The sequence below is a fragment of the Hemicordylus capensis genome, chromosome 2 (assembly GCF_027244095.1).
Source record: "Hemicordylus capensis ecotype Gifberg chromosome 2, rHemCap1.1.pri, whole genome shotgun sequence".
In the NCBI taxonomy this organism is placed as follows: domain Eukaryota; kingdom Metazoa; phylum Chordata; class Lepidosauria; order Squamata; family Cordylidae; genus Hemicordylus; species Hemicordylus capensis.
Window position 1 is genome coordinate 399,412,892 of NC_069658.1, and position 21,442 is coordinate 399,434,333.

The 21,442-nt window shown below is 43.8% G+C and overlaps 1 protein-coding gene across 8 annotated transcripts in view; it reads right to left on the reverse strand.

Moving 5' to 3' along the window:
* The window catches only part of TMC6 (transmembrane channel like 6), a 55,447-nt gene that overhangs the window by 27,230 nt on the left and 6,775 nt on the right, over positions 1 to 21,442 (reverse strand). For all 8 annotated transcript variants that reach the window (XM_053301255.1, XM_053301258.1, XM_053301251.1 and 5 more), the window contains 11 exons: positions 19,167 to 19,291; positions 14,601 to 14,732; positions 14,247 to 14,405; positions 13,245 to 13,350; positions 12,965 to 13,058; positions 11,140 to 11,394; positions 10,018 to 10,211; positions 9,422 to 9,566; positions 7,040 to 7,195; positions 4,771 to 4,943; positions 943 to 1,024 (listed from right to left, as the gene is read on the reverse strand). In XM_053301255.1, coding sequence (XP_053157230.1) covers positions 943 to 1,024; positions 4,771 to 4,943; positions 7,040 to 7,195; positions 9,422 to 9,566; positions 10,018 to 10,211; positions 11,140 to 11,394; positions 12,965 to 13,058; positions 13,245 to 13,350; positions 14,247 to 14,405; positions 14,601 to 14,732; positions 19,167 to 19,291 — 1,621 coding nt within the window. The remainder of the gene's footprint in view (positions 1 to 942; positions 1,025 to 4,770; positions 4,944 to 7,039; positions 7,196 to 9,421; positions 9,567 to 10,017; positions 10,212 to 11,139; positions 11,395 to 12,964; positions 13,059 to 13,244; positions 13,351 to 14,246; positions 14,406 to 14,600; positions 14,733 to 19,166; positions 19,292 to 21,442) is intronic.

The following is a 21,442-nucleotide window of genomic DNA, read 5'->3' on the forward strand; positions in this document are numbered from 1 at the left end:
CCCCAATGATTTTAGCCCGATTCAGGCACTATGCTGTACAAATGTACAGGTCCGTACACTCAGATACATGTTTGTCTTAATGACTGCACCCATGTTCATTTTAAAAGTGAACCAGGATCAGGCCCTTCAAATGCATAGTACAGATAGGAAGCGTACTTCTGTGCAAGTAAAAAACAAGTAAATGACTGTACTCATGTACAGGTCTGTTCCTGTGTACACTCTACACTCGTCGTACAAGTGCTGAAATATATCGTGTGAATGGGCCTCCTATGTTAAGCTGCCCTCGCCTGACACACAGCAGGATGCACTTGAATGAGATTCTGAGCCTGCTCATGCAAAAGGCGCTCTTCACCAAGCAACTTCTTCTCCATGTGGAGGTTGCTGTTGCTCATAAACTGCTGACTTACAAAGCAAGTGTATTCTTGCTGTGTGGAAAGGACTTATAGATTTGGGAACTGTTCCCACCTGGCAGAAAGATGTTTAACTTCTTGCTTTTGCTCCTGCATAAATGAGGGAATACATACTAGTTCCTCTCTGCTGCAACAAGCAACTTCCTTTCTGTTATAGGGACACTGTGCTGCTTAGTTTAACACATCCACCGCAGTTACTTGATCTAAAAAATTAACTGTCAGCATAAGCAAGATTTCAAAAGGTCATCTTAATCACAAGAAAGGTTACTCATTGCAGGGACTTTTTCACTTTCTACAAGGTCCCCTCTCTTTTACTACTAGCCAGTAGCTATGAGCTGTTCTGGAAATTATTTGCTCACCCTCACTACCCCAGACTGAACCAACCAAAGAGAACAGCTCTTTTGTTCCAAGTACCCAAAGCTACTTTTTTGTCCTTGTGCTATTGTTCTGTGTGACAATAGTCACAATGGACCAGCCATTGCTGGAAATGTTTCAACAACAAGAGTTTCACTCTTCACAAATTCACACTGACCTGGATCTCTGAAGAGGTCACTTTTCGACTCAGCCAGTGATAACACAGCAGGCCTAAAATAACCATCTTCAAAATTAAGTTCCTGGAAAGGAAAAGAGAAAGAAATTTCCTGAGGAGCAATTTGCTTCCAGGTTAGATTGCACAGTGACCTTAGGCAGCCTCAGAAGTTATCAGTAGCTGTGTACAGTGGGGTAAAGGGAGAGTAAGTCCCACCCTTGCCCCATCACTCACACACACGCCCCGACACTTACGGTTACAACGGGGCTTGTCTGAAGAGGGCAGAGCCCTCCCCACGATGCTGGGCGCTCTTGTGATTGCACATGAGTGACACAGCAGGGCAGAACTTCTTTTCCCTTTGCCCTGCTGTACACGGCTACAGCGGGGTGAAGTTATGATGTCTGAGGAGGGCTAGTGACTCCACCCCTTCTATTGTTATGCTTACCAAGGTATAGCTCAAAGAATCATTTTTCCTTAGCAGCCCTACAACAGGATATAGCTGTGGTTTCTCTCATTTTGCTCCTCCTCTAGCCCTGTTGCCAACCCCTCAACTTCTGCCACCTGAAGCAATCAGAGTTCCTTTTGTCCCACTGAAGGTGGGAGGCAAAGACCCCACAGGACCCCTAGATGAGAGAACAAGGAGAAGAGAAGGGCAGGATAAGACATAGCTGCATGGCTATTAATTAAACAGGAGGGCTTCCAAACTGCATATGCCTTGGCTGATTTTGGCATATTATCTCAACTGTTTGATCTGTAAACAACCTCCCGCCTTTTGTTCATGGCAGACTGTGGTTTGCACTGCATAGGTCAATGGTGGGGTGGGGTCCTGTTTTCCCCAGCGTTCACCTTCTATAGTTTTGGGCATCTGGTTAAATTTTATTTGCCTGGTCTTTTAAATGCAAAGCAGCAAAGTTAATATTAGTGCTGCTTTTGAGATTTTATTATTATGCTGTTTATTGTTTTATGTTGCATTTATTTCTTTTTAAAAAATCAGTTAGAGAGGATGGGATATCCTCTTTATCGGAGATCCGATTTTGCTTTGCAGCAGAGCACTGGACTAGATGTTCTTATAGTTTCTTTTAGCTCTGAAAAGTTGGAAGGTGAAACAATGCAGCAATGGAATGTAGCTTAGGTCTACTCTGTCAGCCATCTTGGGGTACGTTCCCCCTCCATTTTAGAGTGAGGACTGCAGCAACAAACAGATGCAAATATTAGAAGTAAGGAGGTGAAAAAAATGATGAATCAATAATTACAATATGAAACCAACATTCTAACCTGATTTCTTCCACACTGTTCTCCAAAGAGAGAAAAATTCAATAGTTAAATTGAAATATATTTGAGACATGCTCAAGACAGATCACAAGACAAAGTAAAACCAACATGTCATAAACCAAAACAATATAACAGCAGCAGATAAATTCAGCAGATAAAATCCTCTGATGGAGGGACAGGAGGACCTCGTTAATTAATAACATAAGAACAGCCCTGCTGGATCAGGCCCAAGGCCCATCTAGTCCAGCATCCTGTTTCACACAGTGGCCCACCAGATGCTGCTGGAAGTCACAGGCAGGAGTTGAGGGTGTGCCCTCTCTCCTGCTGTTACTCCCTCGCAACTGGTACCTAGAGGCACCCCGCCCCCAAGGCTGGAGGTGGCCTAGAGCCCTCCGATTAGTAGCCTCTCCTCCATGAAGTTATCCAAACCCCTCTTAAAGCCATGCAGGTTGTTGGCTGTTACCACATCTCGTGGCAGAGAATTCCACAAGTTGATTATGCATTGTGTGAAAAAGTACTTCCGTTTGATGGTCCTAGATTTCCTGGCAATCAGGTCCAGCATTCGCAGTTTTGCATATCCAAGGTTGGATGGACATCTGACTTTGGGTGTGTGTGTGTGTGTGTGTGTGTGTGTGTGTGTGTGTGTGTGTTTAAACCCATATATCCGAGGGACGGGTTTAATGACCTCAGAGGTTATGGCTCATTTTAAACAAAAAACCACCCCCAAACCTGTCATTTTGGGCAGATTTCCCACTGGGGGGGGCACTGCTGGGGACCCATGGAGCATGGTAGGCCATTCCCCCACCCCTTTTAACATTTTCCTGACCTCCGGGAACCTAACTCCCGGATTTCTATTGCCCCAATTATTCAGCATTCACAGTTTCCATATCCATGTTAGTAGCAGAGAACAGAACCCCACACAAATACTGAGGTTCTCCTGTATACAAGAGCAGCAAATAAAAAATACCGGGCAAAGAAAAAAAGACAACCAACAGCAGGGATGTTAAAAGCCTGTTTGAACAGAAAGATCTTCACCCAATGGGGAAAGGCCAAAGAGGGAACAAAGTCTGTTGCCCTTGGGAGGGAATTTCAGAATATGGGTGCAATCACAGAAAAGGCTCTCTCAGTGTCCCAGTCAAGCAGACATCTGAAATGAACAAGAAGCCAATGCAATTCTTGCAACAAGGGAGTCATGCACTCCTTACAGCCAGCTCGTCAGCAACATTTTGGACCAGCTATAGTTCCCAAACACCTTTCAAAGGCTGCTCCATGCCAAGTACATTACAATAATCCAGAGAGAATATCACTAAGGATATGAAGCAGAGATAACTACTTTTCTATGAGCAGCCAACCTGAGCAGAATCCTATTTCCATATCTGTTCAAACCTATGAATGTGTCTGTCTGCTTTGGAACAACACAGAGGAGAACAAAATCAGACTAGAATACTGCTTTTATCTGAATTGATAATTTCCCCTGAGGAGGAACTTGTGTCGAGAATCAGCTTGGCAATACATCATTCGTTGCTTTTAGTGGTTTCCACCTTCTCATCTTTTTGCTCTCTCTGTCCAAGGCAGAATGAGCACTGAGGATTGACATCAGGACCAGCCCCATGCCTCTGGATGGCTTCCTCATTCTAAGCTACAAAAAGCCTCAGCAAGAAGTGGCTGGTCTTTGCAATATTATCACTTTTTGCAAGACCCAGGATCTGCATCTTACTGCACCTGCCTTAGTCTCTCTGGCAGTCCATACCCACAATGGAAATAAATTCTCAGGTGCCCTGCAGGTAGTAAATCTAGGGAAGCAATATAAATAGAGAACGCCCATAAAAGGAAAGCAATATGGTACGTGAATCTTTGCAGCTGTTACTCTTAACAATAAAGGCCTCTGGGATTTCCTTGCCAGGTTTGAGCATCCAAAATCCTGAGATTCCTGGGGCAGGGCCTGGTGATCTCAAAGCTGCCAACCATTGAAAAGAGGGATAAAGAATCCAGTACTGAGGCAGTACCCAATAGTGGTCCAAACAATGGCCCAAGATTAACCAGCAGCTGCTGCCGCCAATCTGAGTAGACAATACTGAGCTAGATGGACCAATTGCCAGATTGGCGGCAGCAGCTGCTACAAGGTTGCAGGTAGGAATCTCTCCCAGCCCTATCCTCGAGATGCCAGGGAGGGAACTTTGAACCTTCCCAGAGTGGCTCCATCCCGAGGGGAATATCTTACCGTGCTCACACTTCTAGTCTCCCATTCATATGCAACCAGGGTGGACCCTGCTTAGCTAAGGGGACCATTCATGCTTGCTACCACAAGACCAGCTCTCCTCTGGTCATTTCTGGTAAACTGACAACTCTACTTACGAAAATCTTGTGAGAGTAATTCAGTTGCTTTGTCTCCCCATTGGTAAAAGCCACCAGCACGTTCACATAAGAGAATCACCTACTCAGATTCAAGTCTAGAGTTTGAACTTCTAATCAAGAGAGTATAAAGTGCAGAGAAAGCCGTGTGCCCATTATTTTCTCAATCAGCCCATCCCCAATTTAAGCTCCCAGATGTTGTATTACCTGCAGATAGCTACGTACACCTCCAGGACTGGAGACTCCTGTTTCTCCCAAAGCGCCAATAAATTGTACAGGTATGGCATTAGCAAGTTAATCAGAGACACCAGCAGAGGTAGAGCAAGGAGCAGGGCTTCTTTCCCAGTTGGGTTGCTTGTTGCAAGTCTATCATGGTAAACCTGAGAAGAGAGTGGTCAGTGGGTTAACTGCCCCAAGAGGCATAGGGACTGGGCAGTTCTAACTCCTACCAAGTTATGCTTTCCCATATCCAACTCAAACTACTGAGGTGTTGATACGAGAACTGGATTTAGGCAGAGGGGACCTTAGCAGTCACTGAAATCAACAGGCGTACTGGACAACTGCAGGAGAAGACAAATGAATCTTTACCTCAACCTGCGTATTGCACTGAAAGCAGACCACATGGGTCATTGTTTCAGATTATTAAACCCCTCCTGTGCTATCCTGTTCTCATCCAGAGAGGAATTAAAATGAGGAGGGAGCAGGGGTTAAGAACTCCTCAAGTAGAATGTATATCCTTGTTCCTTAACAGTCTGTGCTTGTGCACATTTCTAGGATAGGATCTGCTGCACAGCTTCATAGGTTGCCTTGACCACAGAAAGACAGACTCTGGTACAATCTTATACCTGAAATCCCCACGTTAGCCACAGAAAAACACTTCCACCTGATGGGGCTCCATGCAGGGCAATGTCTGTATTATCAAACAGCCTCCCACTCCTTTTTGGGAAACTCTAGCTTCCTATAGAAGGAAGCAGAGCATTGACAAGCATTTGGAGTCAGGCATGTCAGCTTGGCCTCAGGTTCAAACAAACAGCCCTGTCATGCCAATACTGAACTGTTGCAAAAGTGCCCAGCAAAAGGTATTGCACCACCCTGTTGAATTCTATAAATTACTAAATGTATAGCCAGAGTTTGAAAAGTTTTAACTTTGATCTTGATACTTAATGTTACGTCAGCATCTGCTGCTTATCCTTGCCCTCCACTTTGGGAACACCTTTGTGACTGGGACTCTCCAAATCTCCCCTAATGGAAGTTACCCCTTTTGGCATCAGATTAAAAGCTGTTCTTGCATCTCTCTCCCCCTTCTTCTGCTTACATTTCAGTGCCTGCTAACTGCAGGCTATTAAAGGGTTTTACTCCCTCTCTCCCCTTATCTTATCCCAAGAGCTGCGTTCATTCCCTGTGCAACAGTGATGACATCAAGGTTGCTACCATATTTTGCATTCTGCTTCTGCAGTTTACAAATAAACTTTATCTTGTTTTCAAAAGCCTTGCCTTTGAATTTGTTGCTCCTTTGGGGCGCCCTAAGATTGACCTTGCCTCTATGTTGATTGCAGGCTGTTTGTTAATCATGCTTGCATATTCGGTTTTGAATACAATTCCCCAAGCTAAGCATTTATGTATTATTTACTTTTCCATGTAAACCGCTTTGAGAACTTGTGTGTGAGCAAGTATGGCAACACTTAAAATCTGCTGAACACATGCATGGATCTCACTGTACACACAGTCTCTGTGCCAGCTGCTGGCAGGAATGTGCCACACTTTTTGATAGCTTCTGTGTCTGCTTGTGCACTCATGAGAGAGATATCTAAATTGGCTCTAGTTCTAGAAAGTACTGAGACTCAGTTCTTTAGTCTCTATTAGGTAACTTGCCAAGACCACTTTGTATGGCCTGGAGTAAGACTGGTTTAATTTTGCTGCTCTATATGTATTTATTTGTTGACTTTCTTTTGCTGTTTTGAATGATGAATTGCATCTTGAGTACATTGAGTACCACACTGAGTACATGGTAGAAAGGCAGAATATAAAATTTAAAATAAAATAAAAACTCTAGGATATCCTCACATGAATTCACTGAATATCCCCAGTGGGAAAATGTGGGGAATGTAGTCCTATTTATAAAAGTGTGGTCAGAAAGGCATCCTTACCTGAATAATTCCTGCAGGTATGACATTTATTCATGTGAACAAACCCTTAATCTTTGGTAGACTGCATGCAAGGTGGACTAAGGCTACCTTGTGAATGTAGTGAATGGTGCACAACACAGCAACGACCTCTGCTTAGAAAGGGGCCAAGAACTCCTTGCTATGCATCCAGCAAATCAGAGATTTTGGCTGACAAGATAAGGAAAATTACTAAAAGTAGTCCCATTTAAATTTCGATGCGACTACTCAGAGTAATTTTCTTCATCATGCTAGCCAAACCTATAGTTAAGAACAGAACAGGTTATGCAATAGGGATCTTTGAAATCACTCACCTGGTGAATGTATTCGGAGAAGCAGTAGACCGCAATAACACAACCCAGAACAGTGATCAGGGACAGAGTCCAGGCCAGCAACAGAATTGCCAGCTTCTGTAGTCTCTTCCACAGTTTTAATGGGTGTGATCTGGACCATCGCTCAGCTAGGCACTCCTGAAAAGCAAAGACTCATCAAGATGCTGCCTAAGAACAGGGCCTTCAGCAGGATTCCCTAGATACATGTCCAAGGAGAAAAGCACAGCAGTACAAAATAACTTGAAAACGACTTCAGAGCCCAGCCCAGGGAGAGTAGGCTGTAGGCCTAGAGTGGGAGTGCAAGGAGAACAAAAACCAGCAGGTGCAAGAAAAGATGGAAGCCTCTGGCAAGAGAGACTGCATTCTTTGAGACACACACCACCACCCTACCCTCTCTCCTGTTGATGCTCTATTGCAATGAAACAACAACAACAACAAATGGGGGGAGCTCAAAAGGTGCACTTGTCTTTTACTGAGCTCAATGCATTTTGAATCAGTAACTCTGACAGAGCAGGTCCAAATAAGAAAAAATGAACATAAATCCAAGATGAGTGCGCCTGAAGGAGAGTCACTGACTTAAAAGGCATTGGGCTCAATAAAATATAACTTCAGCAAAACTTTGAGGTTCCTACTTGTCTTGCTCCTGCATTGGTGCTCTATTCTTTCTACTGGCACAAGGCAATACAAGCAGCAACTGCTTAAGAGTACCAAACTTTAAGGGACACTGTCTCACACATGCACACACAGAAACATTTTCACTGCTTGCTTCAACAATTCTTCAGACTTTAAAAAAAAGAGGAGGGATGCTGTAATTATGATCCTGGGAGCACATTGGCTACCCCCACCCTTGTGCTGAAATGCTCATATTCTTCACCTGCCCACTGTCCACACTTACAGTGTTTGTAGAGACAAACAACCATGAACATTCTTTTCCCAGGTGTTCTCCATTCTTCCAATCACGGGGTGGGGGGGGGGAGAACTGTCCACAGTTACAGTGTTTGTCTCTTCAGACAAACGTTGCAAGTGTGGACAGCAGGCAGGTGAGGCTTCTAAATATGCCAGTGTGGGGGTGGGGCTTGCAGGCACACTCTCAGGGTGCTGCAGTGCAGGCAAGTACAGTGTGCCCCCTTTTTAACATCTGAAGAAGGTTTCTGTCTTAAGATCATCTAATGTGGACTAGTTACTTCTTAATGCATTGTCACCAGTTTTTGCTACACATACTCCGATTGCTTAAAGAGTGGTAAATGTGAGCTTAAAGAGTGGTAAATGTGAGTGTCTTTTTCACTATTTCATCATCGGTATGTATGGCATGACTGGTAATCCTCAATGACTAATGAGTGTGGAATCAGACCCATACTCAATGACAGCCTCAGGGAGCCTGTTGTACTTACAATCAGAGTTTGCAAGGACAAAACTGTTTCTGTAGCTATTTCAATGCATGCTTATTACAAGGTGACGTGAGGATTCCAATGAAATTAATAATTGTGAGTACAGAGCCAATTAGGCAAGGGCCATTATTCTTAATTTAAAACAGACTACAGCAAAGATGTGATCTTTTCAGTTAATGTTGAGGAAGTAGGTAGAATATTCTAGATACATTGATTATGGTTACAAGTGGGTGAACATGTATGTTACCAGGAAAAAGGGTGGGGGGAGATGTGTTTTAGTCTGAGATATATACATTTTTAGATTCTGTTTGCACATGGCTTGTTTTGTGTTGCTCAGCATGTGAAAAATGTAGGTATCGGCCACAAAATTTTACTTTGCCTAGGGTAACAAAGCATCTTAAGCCATTCCTGGCTTTAGTAGGGATAGCTCAAGTGTTTCCCCATTTGTCCTGATTCATCACACTCACTTACTCATCCGGGAGACATCTTACATCAGCTAAAAACTGCTTGTCTCCAAGCACCCTCTAACATTGGCTGAGCTGCTGCGATGTCATAGAATGTTCAAATAATGTAGCTTCTGAAGGGATGGATGTGTTATGGAATACTGAAAAAATCAGGTGTGTGTTTTTGAGTTGAAAGGAATCTGGGGATGCAATTTTTTAATAATCTGTTGTGTGCTATGTGGAGGTTGCCTTTACATACAGCAGATGTATTACTGGTGTAACCACTCAGCTGAATTCTGCACACAGTTTGGAGCAGAATCAACACTGTGGCACCGTACGCTATACTATTTCTTTTCAATGTGGTATAAAATGCTTTGTAACTTTTAATTCCTGTTTTCTGCAGCATTGGAGCAGGACATGCAGAACCCTTGCCCTCCAGAGCCCCAACACTGTACACTCTCAAGAACTCCAGTCTCCCAATTTGCTTATGTTGCTTCATTTCCAGAGTTTGAATTCCCCTGTTCAGGACTTGCCTTCAACTGAGTGCAGATGTTTTCACTCTGAAGTCGGACAGACCGTTTCTGAATCACTTTGTAGTCCCAGGCACAGAAGACTTTAACTGCCAGGTCCCCAGAGGCACTGCCCACACGATAGCTCTCCCCAAAGGAGTGAGACATGCTGTGAGAAGATATGCCATCAGTAAGAAAAGCTGAGAAGAAAAAGGGAAGGTTGCACTTGGGACACACCAACTTTATTTTCCCCTGCTTACTGGGCAAAGAGCACTTTTTAAAGTGGTGTCTCTCTTATGTGGGGGAGAGCAACTGTCCATATTCAACCAACATGTCTCTCTTGTCTTTCTTTTTAGACACAGAATCCATTTGGGACAAAGCATCATTTTCTCATTCTTTTGCCATGAAAACCACTTTATGAACTTTTTGTTGAAATGCAGCATATAAATATTTTTAATAGTGATAAATAATATTTTCAAGGAGGGGTAAAAAAATCATATAGGATGTAAAAAATCTTTAAGATACCCACTCCAGAGAAAGATACAGAATACAATGTAGGACGCGAAGGGGCGTGGAGAATGTCTCAGTCCTGTGCAAAATGAGCAGAAGATGCATCTCACCTGTACACCAATAGAATGCATGTCACAAAGAAGGCGACCCCAATGACAAACACATATGCTAGTGGCATATTGTATGGCAGACGGACATGCCCGGGCTGCTTGCAGTGAGAGCGGTTAGAACTGGAAGAACAAGGGTCATTCAGTGTGAAGTTACTGTAGAAGCCATAATACATCAGTGTGTGAGTGAAGTAGCCCTGTAGGGAGAAAAGAGAAATAGATTCTAGTCTCTCAGCTCTTGATTCCTCTTGCCAAAGGAAACAGACCTGGATGTGGCAACGTGTTGCATCTTGATTGCTGCAACAACCAGGATGGACTTAATGAGGCAGTTCATATATTCAGCTGCCAATCATCAGGGGTAGAGAAATCAAATGATCACAATGTATGTGTGAACCAGGCTCTGCATATGTTGTGAGGAGAATAAATGATATCTGAATTGACAAATTCATTCTCATGGGACTGAAACTGGGCTTCCTCATGCCCCATCACCCATCCCCTCCACAAGACTTACATTTCCCCCATTTTCCCCCACAGTAGAGAAGTCTGGCTTTGTTTTTAAAAAACTGCTTGTAGGCTAGGCAAACAACGTCATCATACAATTATTTTTGGATGAATATGCAATTTATTCTTGTATCCTTATATCATCTACCATAGGCCAGACTTTGTTTTAGCGTGGTGGTGGTTGAAGGACACCAGATTCAGATTTACAAAATATACTTCTCAGCCAGGTCACAAAGGAGGGAGAGAGAGGGGATGAGGAGGACTGGGCATACACTCATAGCCACTGAAAAATGCTTGGCTTGAGAGGAGAGATGGTCTTGTGGTAGCAAGCATGACTTGTCCCCTTAGCTAAGCAGGGTCTGCCCTGGTTGCATCTGAATGGGAGACTTGATGTGTGAGCACTGCAAGATATTCCTCTTAGGGGATGGAGCTACTCTGGGAAGAGCAGGAGGTTCCAAGTTCCCACCCTGGCTTCTCCAAGATAGGGCTGAGAGAGATTTCTACAAGCAACCTTGGAGAAGCTGCTGTCAGTCTGTGAAGACAATAATGAGCTAGTTGGACCAATGGTCTGATTCAGTATATGGCAGCTTCCTTTGTTCCCATGTTCTTTTGATGGATGCTCACCGCTCCAGTGAGGGGCTCAAGCCCTGTGAAGGTTCTGTTGTTGAGTGTGGCAGGAGGGTGAGCAGCTTGCATGGCAACCACAAAGACCAGCAAGATCAGGAACAAGAAGAGATTGAACATGAGCAAGGTCTTGAGGAACAAGAAATAGGAGAGGATGCTGGACCCAAAACGACCGCTGATCTGCTTGAGGGAGTAATGCCAGGGCTGAAGGGCATGAAGGAGTGACAACAGGCTGTACCAGAGATTCCGGAACCCCTGCAGGGAAGAGAGTATAGAGATTACCCTTTGGCTGAACGGACAGCAGATTGGGCCCTATATTTCATATTGCTTTGTGGCCCGTTTATTTTATTTGTCAGTTGTATGTCATTTTATTATCATTATTGTCAGCTGCCCCAGGCAGCACTGGAGTGATTGGACCTGAGCTACCAGCCCCTTTGACTCCTCCTTTTTTACCTCAAGCCTGCAGGTAAAATGTCAGTGTAGCGCAGTGGCATCAAACTTGCAGTCACAGTCTCAGTGGCTGGCTTTGGGTACGTTGCTAGGCCTCAGTCTCATTTCCCCATCACCAAGGTGGGAATTACAACGATCTGGTTCACAGGGCGTTGCTATATAGTTTTGCATAGCGTTTGGCACAACAGAAATGTCATAATACTAATAGCCGTTTCACCAAGCCCAACTAGCAGAAACAACAGTTACATCTTTTCCTAGCGTCTGTCTCAAAATGGAAGCAGGACAGACCTCAAGTGCTCCAATCAGGGTTGATTTGATTTAAATTACAATTTAAATAACTACCAGGCAGATTCTATTTAATCATCATTTTCTATAAAGGTACATTCGTGTTGTCTAATATAGCCTTAATACATGTTTAGAGATAGATGTAGATTTCATTTTTAGAAGGTAGGTACACACTTCTCATAATGCTGTTTCATTCAGGCAACCGGGCCTTGCATTTTGTTGTTGCACTGTTTGCATTTTGGACAGCATGCTTTTCTGACCCACAGCTACAGGAACTTCATTAAAACATTCCCAAATGAGGTCCCTTTTACGGCCTGCTGCCATGACAGGCGTTTCCCTTCAACAATAGAGGACACACTCAGAAAATTTCCTCAAGACTGCATGTTCACTTTTGGTTTCACTTTCCATTGCCCTCCCCTCCCCATCCCTTGCATTTACATCCAGACTCCTCCTCCTTGCTGAGATCTACTCCATCCCCCCAAATCCTCTATTCATTCATTTACTTTCTGTCTTTGCATTTTTGAGGGTGGGGAGCCAAGGGCTTGACTCGTGTGTGTGTGTGTGTGTGTGTGTGTGTGTGTGTGTGTGTTGTGTGTGTGCTCCATGTACACCACCTGTAGAATAGGACTGATCAGGTCTGTTATCTTTCATCCCCATATATTGCTGTTAATATGTTCATAGACTATAATCAGAAGTTATGGTTAATATTAACAATGAAATCTTTGACCTAGGTTCTTTATGAATTGGTTTTTAAAAATCAATTTAACAAAAAAAAATCCGATATAAATCTTTTTAATCTGATGTTTTTTAAAACTATTTTTATCAACCCTGGCTCCCATCCATGTTGAAGAGAAAGCGGTCATGCTGCTCCCTCATCTTGCACAGGCTGGTGCTCTTTGGCAGCCATTCTCCATGTTGCACTATCAAAAGGGCTGGCAGCCGCCACTTTGGTTGGGGAGCAGACGCCAAGGAACACACAGCACCTACACTGCGCACAAGCAGAGACCCTCCTTTCTGCCCAGAGACTGGTGATGCCAAACCAGACAAGCCTTCTCTTACTACACAAAATGCGATGGGGTTCAGGACTCACTAGGATGATATAGTATTTAAGCCGGCTGCAAGGTGACAAAGGAGCTGTCGTCTTGGGTTTCCTCAAGGTGCCCGAGTGCCCGCTTGACTCCTGCCTACAAACAATAAAAAGACAGACCGGAGGATTTCAAAGCATTGCAAACTGCTGTGTTTCTGCAGATAATGATGAGCTCTCCATGCTGTTTAGGCACAATCTCCATCTGCCCCGACACTGTATTCCCCATGGAGGAAGAGCCAGTGACCAGGAAAGACAGAGCTAACCTAGCTTAAAAGGCACTGACCTGAGTTTGCACTTCTCAGCCAGGCTCAGAGGCATGGTTCGCAGCATGTTAATACGCTGACCTGCTGGCAGGTTCCGGAGTTCTTGCACCAGCAGGTTGCGCTTGGCTAGGGCAAACAGGCAGAGGTAAGTGTGAGAGCAGGTAATGCATAAAACTGCGTATCCAATGACGTCAGGTATTTTGGCACCAGAAGGAAAAAATATCAAAATGGCACCCCTCTGCTTTTGGACTGGAGTTCATTAAAAGACAGAGATCTTACAGAGGTGGACGCAAGAAAATGGGCGGGGGATATTTCACTCTTGGAATTCACTCTGGAAAATTAATTGCTTCATGGCACTTCCTGGTGAGGTTGTTGTTATTATTAATAATAATAATAATTCAATTTCTATACCGCCCTTCCAAAAATGGCTCAGGGCGGTTTACACAGAGAAATAATAAATAAATAAGGTGGATCCCTGTCCCCAAAGGGCTCACATTCTAAAAAGAAACACAAGATAGACACCAGCAACAGTCACTGGAAGTACTGTGTTGGGGGTGAATAGGCCAGTTACTCTCCCCCTGCTAAATAAAGAGAATCACCATGGTTAAGGGTGCCCCTTTGTCCAGTAAGCATGGGTTGGCCCTATATAGTTCTTTGTCAGGACAAAGAGGACCATAATTTGACAGTGCAATCTTGAAGGGCTTTCGCATCTAGATACCTCAGACCCTGAGGGCAAATTTACCTGGAAAGGTATATTGCCCCATCTGTGCTGGTGGGAAAGTCCAATGCTCTAATTTTCTATAACGGTTATGATGTAACAATGTTCCCTCTCTGAAGAGAGGGACTGAGCACTACAGACATGTGAGTGGGTGGTCATTGATGGAGAATGAGACCAGAGGGGCTACCATCCTTTTCCTATAATGCTCATCATTAGGGCAGCTACAAAAATGCATTAGCATTGGGTAGTTGCTGCTTCTCATTCCTTGGGACCATCCAAGCATGCAGCTTCCCAGCAGACTTACCATCCTCTTCCTCATGATCAGAATCCAACTCCAGACCAAGCTGCCGGAGGCTAGGTCGTGCAGAGCGGGACACTTCTTGAAGTGGGCCACGGTGGCTCCTACGGCGCAGTCTGGCAGTGCGATTACAATACTGGGCAAGGATGGCTCCTCTGCTGCGGCCTGCGAGCACAAAGGGAGGTTCAGCAGGGGCAGAGAAGAATCCCAGGGCATGGAAGGAGGAGGGCTCCCTCTGATATTATCCTGAACTTGAAGTCTTTACATTTTGCACCCTGTCCTGGGAGTCTCTCTCACGAGAAGAGCCAACCTGGGACCAGGGCTGCATAGCTGCTTCTTTGCAGGCTCACTCCAACTCACCAATAGTACGGCTGGGCATACTAGCGAGGATTCTTAGTGTGGCCGAGGAGAAATCCGGATGTTCCCCAGTCTGCTCTGGTGCTTCCCAAGCATTGGTCTGGAAGTCAGAAGAAATCCTACAGGCCAGATTATCTGAAAGGAAGGAAAAAACCACCACCAAACAGCACACCTTATTACCTCACAGCCTTGTTTCCTATGAACTACCCTGTTGGCACTGGAATATTCTATGCATAACTTTCATCTCTAATTCTTGGTCCTAGTTGAGCATGAAGCCACACTTCTTGATCTTTTCAAATCTAACCTAAATTTATTCAACTTTCTGCCCTCATAACCCAGCACAAACAGCTCAGTTATTTATTTATAATTCAATTTCTATATCCCCTTTCATACATTTATCCCAGTGCCATTTACAAGGTTAAAATAAAACAGTAAACAACAACAACAACAACAACACAAAACACAGAATCAAAGCAGCAAAAGAACAGAGAAGTCAGCACCCCTTAAGGGGCAAATGCCTATACAAACAGCAAGATATTTACTTGTATCTTAAAGGCAGCCAGAGAAGCCAGGAAATGGACATCCACAGGGAGCGCATTCCAAAGCCTGGGGGCAAAAACCAAGAAGGGCCATGCCCCATGTGCTTGTGAAAAGAAGCCTCTCTGTGTCTGCACATAGAGCAGAGCCCTCTCCTTGCAGACAGGCAGAACCATTTGGGAGCAGGCGGTTCTTCAGACATCCCGGCCTCAAACTGTTAAGGATTTTAAAGGCGATAACCAGCACTTTGAATTGGACCCAGAAGCAAATCAGCAGCAAGTGCAGCTTTTCCACAACGGGTGCAATGTGCTCTCAGCAAGTGGTTCCAGACAGAACCTTAGCACAAGCATGTTGCACCAGCTGCAGCTCCCAAATATTCTTCAACTCCACAAAGAATGCTCTGCAGCTGTGACATGAGCAAGGCATGGGTAACCTGTGGCCAGATTCGTCTTCTTGAGAAAGGCATGCAGCTGGTGTACCAGTACAGGCACCCCTGGCCACTGCCTCCACCTGAGCACCCAAAGGCAGAACCGGAACCAGCAGTACCCCCAGATTGCACACCTGTTCTTTCACGGGGCATGCAACCCCATTGAAAGGTGATTGAATGCCCTCATCCCGACTGGCTCTCCTACTGACTTAAAATAGTATTAGTATTTCTGGCCTTTAGCCATATATTCAATATTAGAGACACTACCCAAAGACAGGAAAACTCATGGATCTTAGGAAAGAGGGCTTTGGTGTAGGGGAATTTTCAGCATCCACTTATAGAATATAAACAGGATTAGTGTAATGGAACACTGGTTCTTAGGCTATCTAAGAACCAGTGTTCCATTACACTAATCCTGTAAAGTAGGTTGCTGTTATTCCCATTTGAAAAACAACTATTACTGCTTAACACAGGGGTTCCCAGACTTTGATACTCTAAGCTCCTAAAATAATATATAAGGTTACAGGACACCCCCTGCCCCATGATTAAAGCTACGGATTTTTATTAGGTAGAGATAAACAGTATATTTACCTTTTCAATGAGAAGGATGAGCTTGCTTGCTCCTGCTTAGTCTTATAAACCTGGACTTTATGTTTGAGTACGCCAATCTAATTTTGGGCGCCAAATTTATATTTGTTCTTTATAGTAGCAACTGCTGAAAACTCCGAATCAGACAAGCAGAGTGTTGGAAAGGGAACCAGTATTTTCATGGCTTTCTCACTTAATTATTTGTACGCAGCTTGCATACTAATCCAGAATTCAGGAAGAGACATTGTCGGAAACTTAAAATGGTCCTGAATACATGCTCCAACATCACTGAATTGGAAGGGGAAACAGGAGTTGACAGCCACCTGGCTCTTCTGCCACTCATAAAGCTGAAGACAGGCACAGCAGTGGTTCTTCTTTGGCCAATGGGCTGGAAGAAAGTTTCCTCTTGGGAGACATCCATTAGAATTCAACTCCTGAGAGGGAACTCTCTTCTGGCCCATTTGGCCAAAGAAGTTCCACTGCTAGACCAGCCCTTGGCTTTGTGAAGGGCAGAGGGGTGAGGTGGAGGCAGAGCTGCACCTAGGTAATTTTGGAGCCTGGACCGAAAGGCCTTTGGAGCCCCCACCCCCTGCAAACTAAGCATCATCATGCTCGGCTGGGTGGCCACACAACCCGGGACAGACTAAAAAGGATTTGGGGGGCCCCCAGGGGCTATAGAGGCCCTGGAGTTTGGCCCCAAAGTCCAGGGGTAAGAGCACCTCTGGGTGGAGGTTGGCTCCCATTTTCCTGTCTGCTTCCTGTCGCCCTTGACTGTCTCTGTGCCTCAGAGATGTTGGATAAGATCCCTGCCTCCAGACTGCTTTAAAAATTGCTTGTGACCCCACAGAGAGTCCTGACCCACAGTCTGAGAAGTCCTGGTCTAACAAACATTGGGAGATTTGCGAGAATAAGAAAGATGGCCTTCTTTAGCTGCCATTGGACTTGACAGGAGAAGTGATAAAGCACATGCCAGACACTGCGCAAATTAGGTGTGCTGGTATAATATGGTTTTTCACAAATTAGTGCAGCTAAGGGCAATTATATGGTCTGCCCTGCAAATGGTCTGAGATATGGCACTGTTATGGAAAGCTATCCTTACATCAACTGAAAAAGATAGTGCCCTGGGATAGTTTCCTTAGTCTTTACAGCTTTTGAGTTCTGCACAACTACTGAGCTGTTAGCAAATGAGATATGGAAAACACTTGGTAGAGTATATGTAATTACATTACATTCTACCCATTTATTCCAATTCCTCTATACCCACAGAAAATCTCCTCTAAGCAATTCCTGCCTAGAGTGCTCAGACTCACATTAGCAACATTAGCGAAACAAAGAAAGCAAAAACTCATTTTAATCACATCTGGCAATCTCACATAAGAACACTGCCAAATTTGATTGCTAATTTGTGAACTTATGAATTTGCAGCTTTGTTATTTGTATTTCATTTTTCAGGGTTTAATATTCATGCAATGTTAAACTAATCTGGTAAATCTGGTGAAGACAATTGCTTAAAAAATACATTTCACAGTTAAATCACAAGTGCCATTTAATAAAGTGATTTTATACAATAATGAATAAATATGATGAAGGTGATAAAGGGACAGTCAAACTGTGTGGTATTTTCAAAGCACACAATTCTGAGTTTTACCATACTCCATTTTTAGAACTCTATCTCTATCCACAAAGTTTTCAGATAATTGTAAGTGCACACATATTTTTAACTCAAGGCTTTGTTGATCTAGGAGTATCTACATGTATTAGGGCCTTCCAGATGAAGATTATCTTTCCCACAGTGATAGCACTATACCCTGTGAGTGCTTTGCTAGTGTTAGCCAAGTCCAGCTAGATTCACACTCGGATGAAATAACAGGGGGCCAAGCTGAGATGGTAGGATGTTTTGTGCTTTTTTTCAGAATAGTGTAGGAGGCATGTGCTTGAGTGAAGTATGCAGTAATTCACAGACTCTTTAGTGCTGTGGAGGCAAAGGAGGTAATGTTGGGAACAGTGTTCCCTCTAACAGGGATTCCCAGATGTTGTTGACTACAACTCCCAGCATCCCCAGCGGCAATAGCCTTTGCTTGGATATTATGGGAGTTGGTCAACAACACCTGGGAATCCCTGTTAGAGGGAACACTGGTTGGGAAGCCACTGAAGATTGGTGACATTCAAAATAACATGGGTAGGCAAGCGAGGGACTCATAATGTATCTTGTGGTGATCTCACAGGCTCCATCCAGTAGGTGCCCAAGACACTAACATATAGACCATCTCCATAGGAAGCCATCCCTTATACTTGTATTTGTTGTGGCAAGAATTAAAATTCATTAGCAACATGGATTAGCAGTTTTACTGGTAGCAATTCTCTTGCAATGGGAGCATTTGCTGGGGTGATATCATCTACGGGATTTCATAATAGCTACACAGCTCATAAGAACAGCCCTGCAGGATCAGGCCCAAGGTCCATCTAGTTCAGCATCCTGTTCCATGCAATGGCCCACCAGAATTAGCTTCAGGGTAATCCATAGCAACTGGAAGACCATCAGATTACCCAAGGGTCAGATCATTTTTTCCAAAAAGCATTTTGTTTCAAATGAATTGGATGACTAACTACAAAACAAATGTGGAAAATCATTGTTTTCTTCCATTTCTACTTTCATTGTGCAATTGGAGGGTTGTCACATTTACTTCTCAAAAAATAAAGGAGTCTGCCTAGCTGCAGGACCTGTTCTGTGGAGTATAACAATCTGAAATAAGGGACAATGCTTTACAGTAAAAAAACATCTCCCCAGCCTGACTAAGTAAGTGAGACTTGGATGCTGAAGCCCAAGTCAGGGTTTGTATCAGAACAATTCCCCAGTGTCTCAGTCTCTCTGCCTTACACACATCTGCCTCTAAGGAAAAGGGGGATCAAGGAAAACTACCTTCACCTCTCCTTCCAGCTTATTTCCCTGCAGCAAGCAGAGAAACGATATACAGCCAGCAAGACTCAGCCACATAGCTGTCCTGTGACCCACTCACCTGAGCCTCTGGAAGTCAGATCGTGCATCTCCACTTGCTCATGTTCAGCCAACCAGCTCTGCTCCTGGATTAGCTCACGGAAGGAATCATGCACGGCTCCTTCATCGTATGGACTTGTGTCCTGGCTGTGAGGGACAGAGTACAGTCGTGTTTAGCTGGTGGACTGCACAAGAGGACAGCATCTTAACTCTTAGTGAATTCACCTGGGATAATGCAACGAGTGAGACATACAGTGGCCAAGCCTAAGAGGAGAGGGATCCTACCAGGCTATGTGCCTTCTCAGCCCCATGGTTATTACAGTCATTATGACAATTGGCTCCTGAAGGCAACACACAGGTATAAAATTCAGTCTTAGACATGCTCCAGAGAATACCAAGGCAGGCCCTGCAAGGCTGTTGTCCTAAAGGAACTAAGGGCCACTTCAAACATTTTCGTTGAAGGAGGCTCATATTGCCTGCTTCTAAACCACAGTGTGTGAAGCACTACTTGTCTTCAGTGGTCCCTCTAATTTTTTTCCATCTCTGTGTGGAATGAGTTTTGTTCTGGGCGGCAGTATCGAAGCACTGTGTGCGCACCTGCATTCAGAGTGAGGCCTTCCTGATTCAACCTGAGCAGGACCTAAAATTAACTGAGCTTACAAAAGAAAACTTGTGAGAGCATGCACGTGTGCACACCTTAGAGGGAACAGTGCTCGTCCTCCCCCCGATCTTGAAGGTACACCCTCCAGAAAAAGATACTGGGGAGCCAACACCTACTATAACTCCCTGCAATGTATTTTTGCACTATAAATGCAGTGGAGAAAACATGCAAAGCCAGCTTATATGTTTCAGATAGATATGGTCATACAGTGTTCCCTCTAATTTTTTCCATCTGTGCACAGAATGTGTTTTGTTCTGGCCAACAGTATCAAGGCAGAGTGTGCACATGTACATTCAGAATGGGGCCTTCCTGATTCAACCTCAGTGGTATCTAAAATTAACTGAGTGGACATTTAAAAACTTGTGCGTGCATACATACGCGCACACCTTAGAGGGAACACTGTGGTCATATACTCAGTCTTTAATTTATGTTCACATCTGCTATAACAAATGAAGCAGACCTAATCTTATTTATTTTATAAATGCATACCACCACTTTTTCCTGCAGTTTCAGGGCAGCTAACAAAATTAAAAGACGACAATAAAAGCAGGAGCAAAATAATAATAAAGACACACTATAAATAGCATAAAGCAGCAGAAATGGAAAGCCTGTAAAAACCAGTGCTCAGAGGACACTGGAAGAAGACACTGGAAGAAGTTGTTGCTGAAGTAGAAGTGTCTTTAGATTATTTTTTTAAATTGCCAGGGAAGGTGCTCCCTGAAATAACAGGGAGTTCCAGAGAGAGGGGACTACCACTGCGAAGGCTCACTCACATGTTCTCAGTTTGTAATGGCATAAATCTTATACCTCCAGACTCCCAATTCAAAGCTTTTCAATTTTTATTACAGAAACCGGAACTCACTGCCACATGCTCTCTTTCAAATATCTTTCTTTAATCAAAGCATCAAACTAATGGAAGACAAGAACGTTTAAAAATTTCAGATATGATCATCAGTATCTCTATGCTTAGAATGTCTCAAACTGTCAGGAACAGAAACTTCACTTGTGTACAAGTTTTGTGTTGGAGCATTCTGTTTTCACCACCTACAGATATGCACTCTCTCTGACACGTTTAGAAGTGTGCGTTACTGAAGATAAGGTCCTGGGTTTGTAGTGTTCATGAATCTAACCCAGTAAGTGTTTTATTAAAAACAAAGCTTGCTTTCTATTCTACAAGCATGGACACAAGCTCCTAGATTCGACCTGTGTATAATGGGAATACACAGATAGTGACAGGGCCTCACCCCACACAAAACAAGGTCGAATGAAAGGCCAATGGAATTCAAACCTCAACATTCCATCCCATGAGCCATCCAGTTTGTTTTAATGTTGGCCTCTTAGGAGGTAAATTTCATGTCTTTGCATTGACTGTTAGGTGCAAAAATATCCGATGCACAAGCTTTTCTAATAGTCAGCATGTCCTGAAGTATGTACATGCCAAATTTGAACGTTCAGGGAAGTCAAAACTATTTAACCATTTTTTGGTACTTTTCTTGACCCTTGTTTATAGGGGAGGCTTCCAAGTCTGCCTTTTAGACTTTTGTAGTAATTATTTATTATTTTATTTAACATATTTTTATAGCGCCCAAAACTTATGTCTCTGGGTGGTTTACAACAAAACAAAACAAATTAGGATG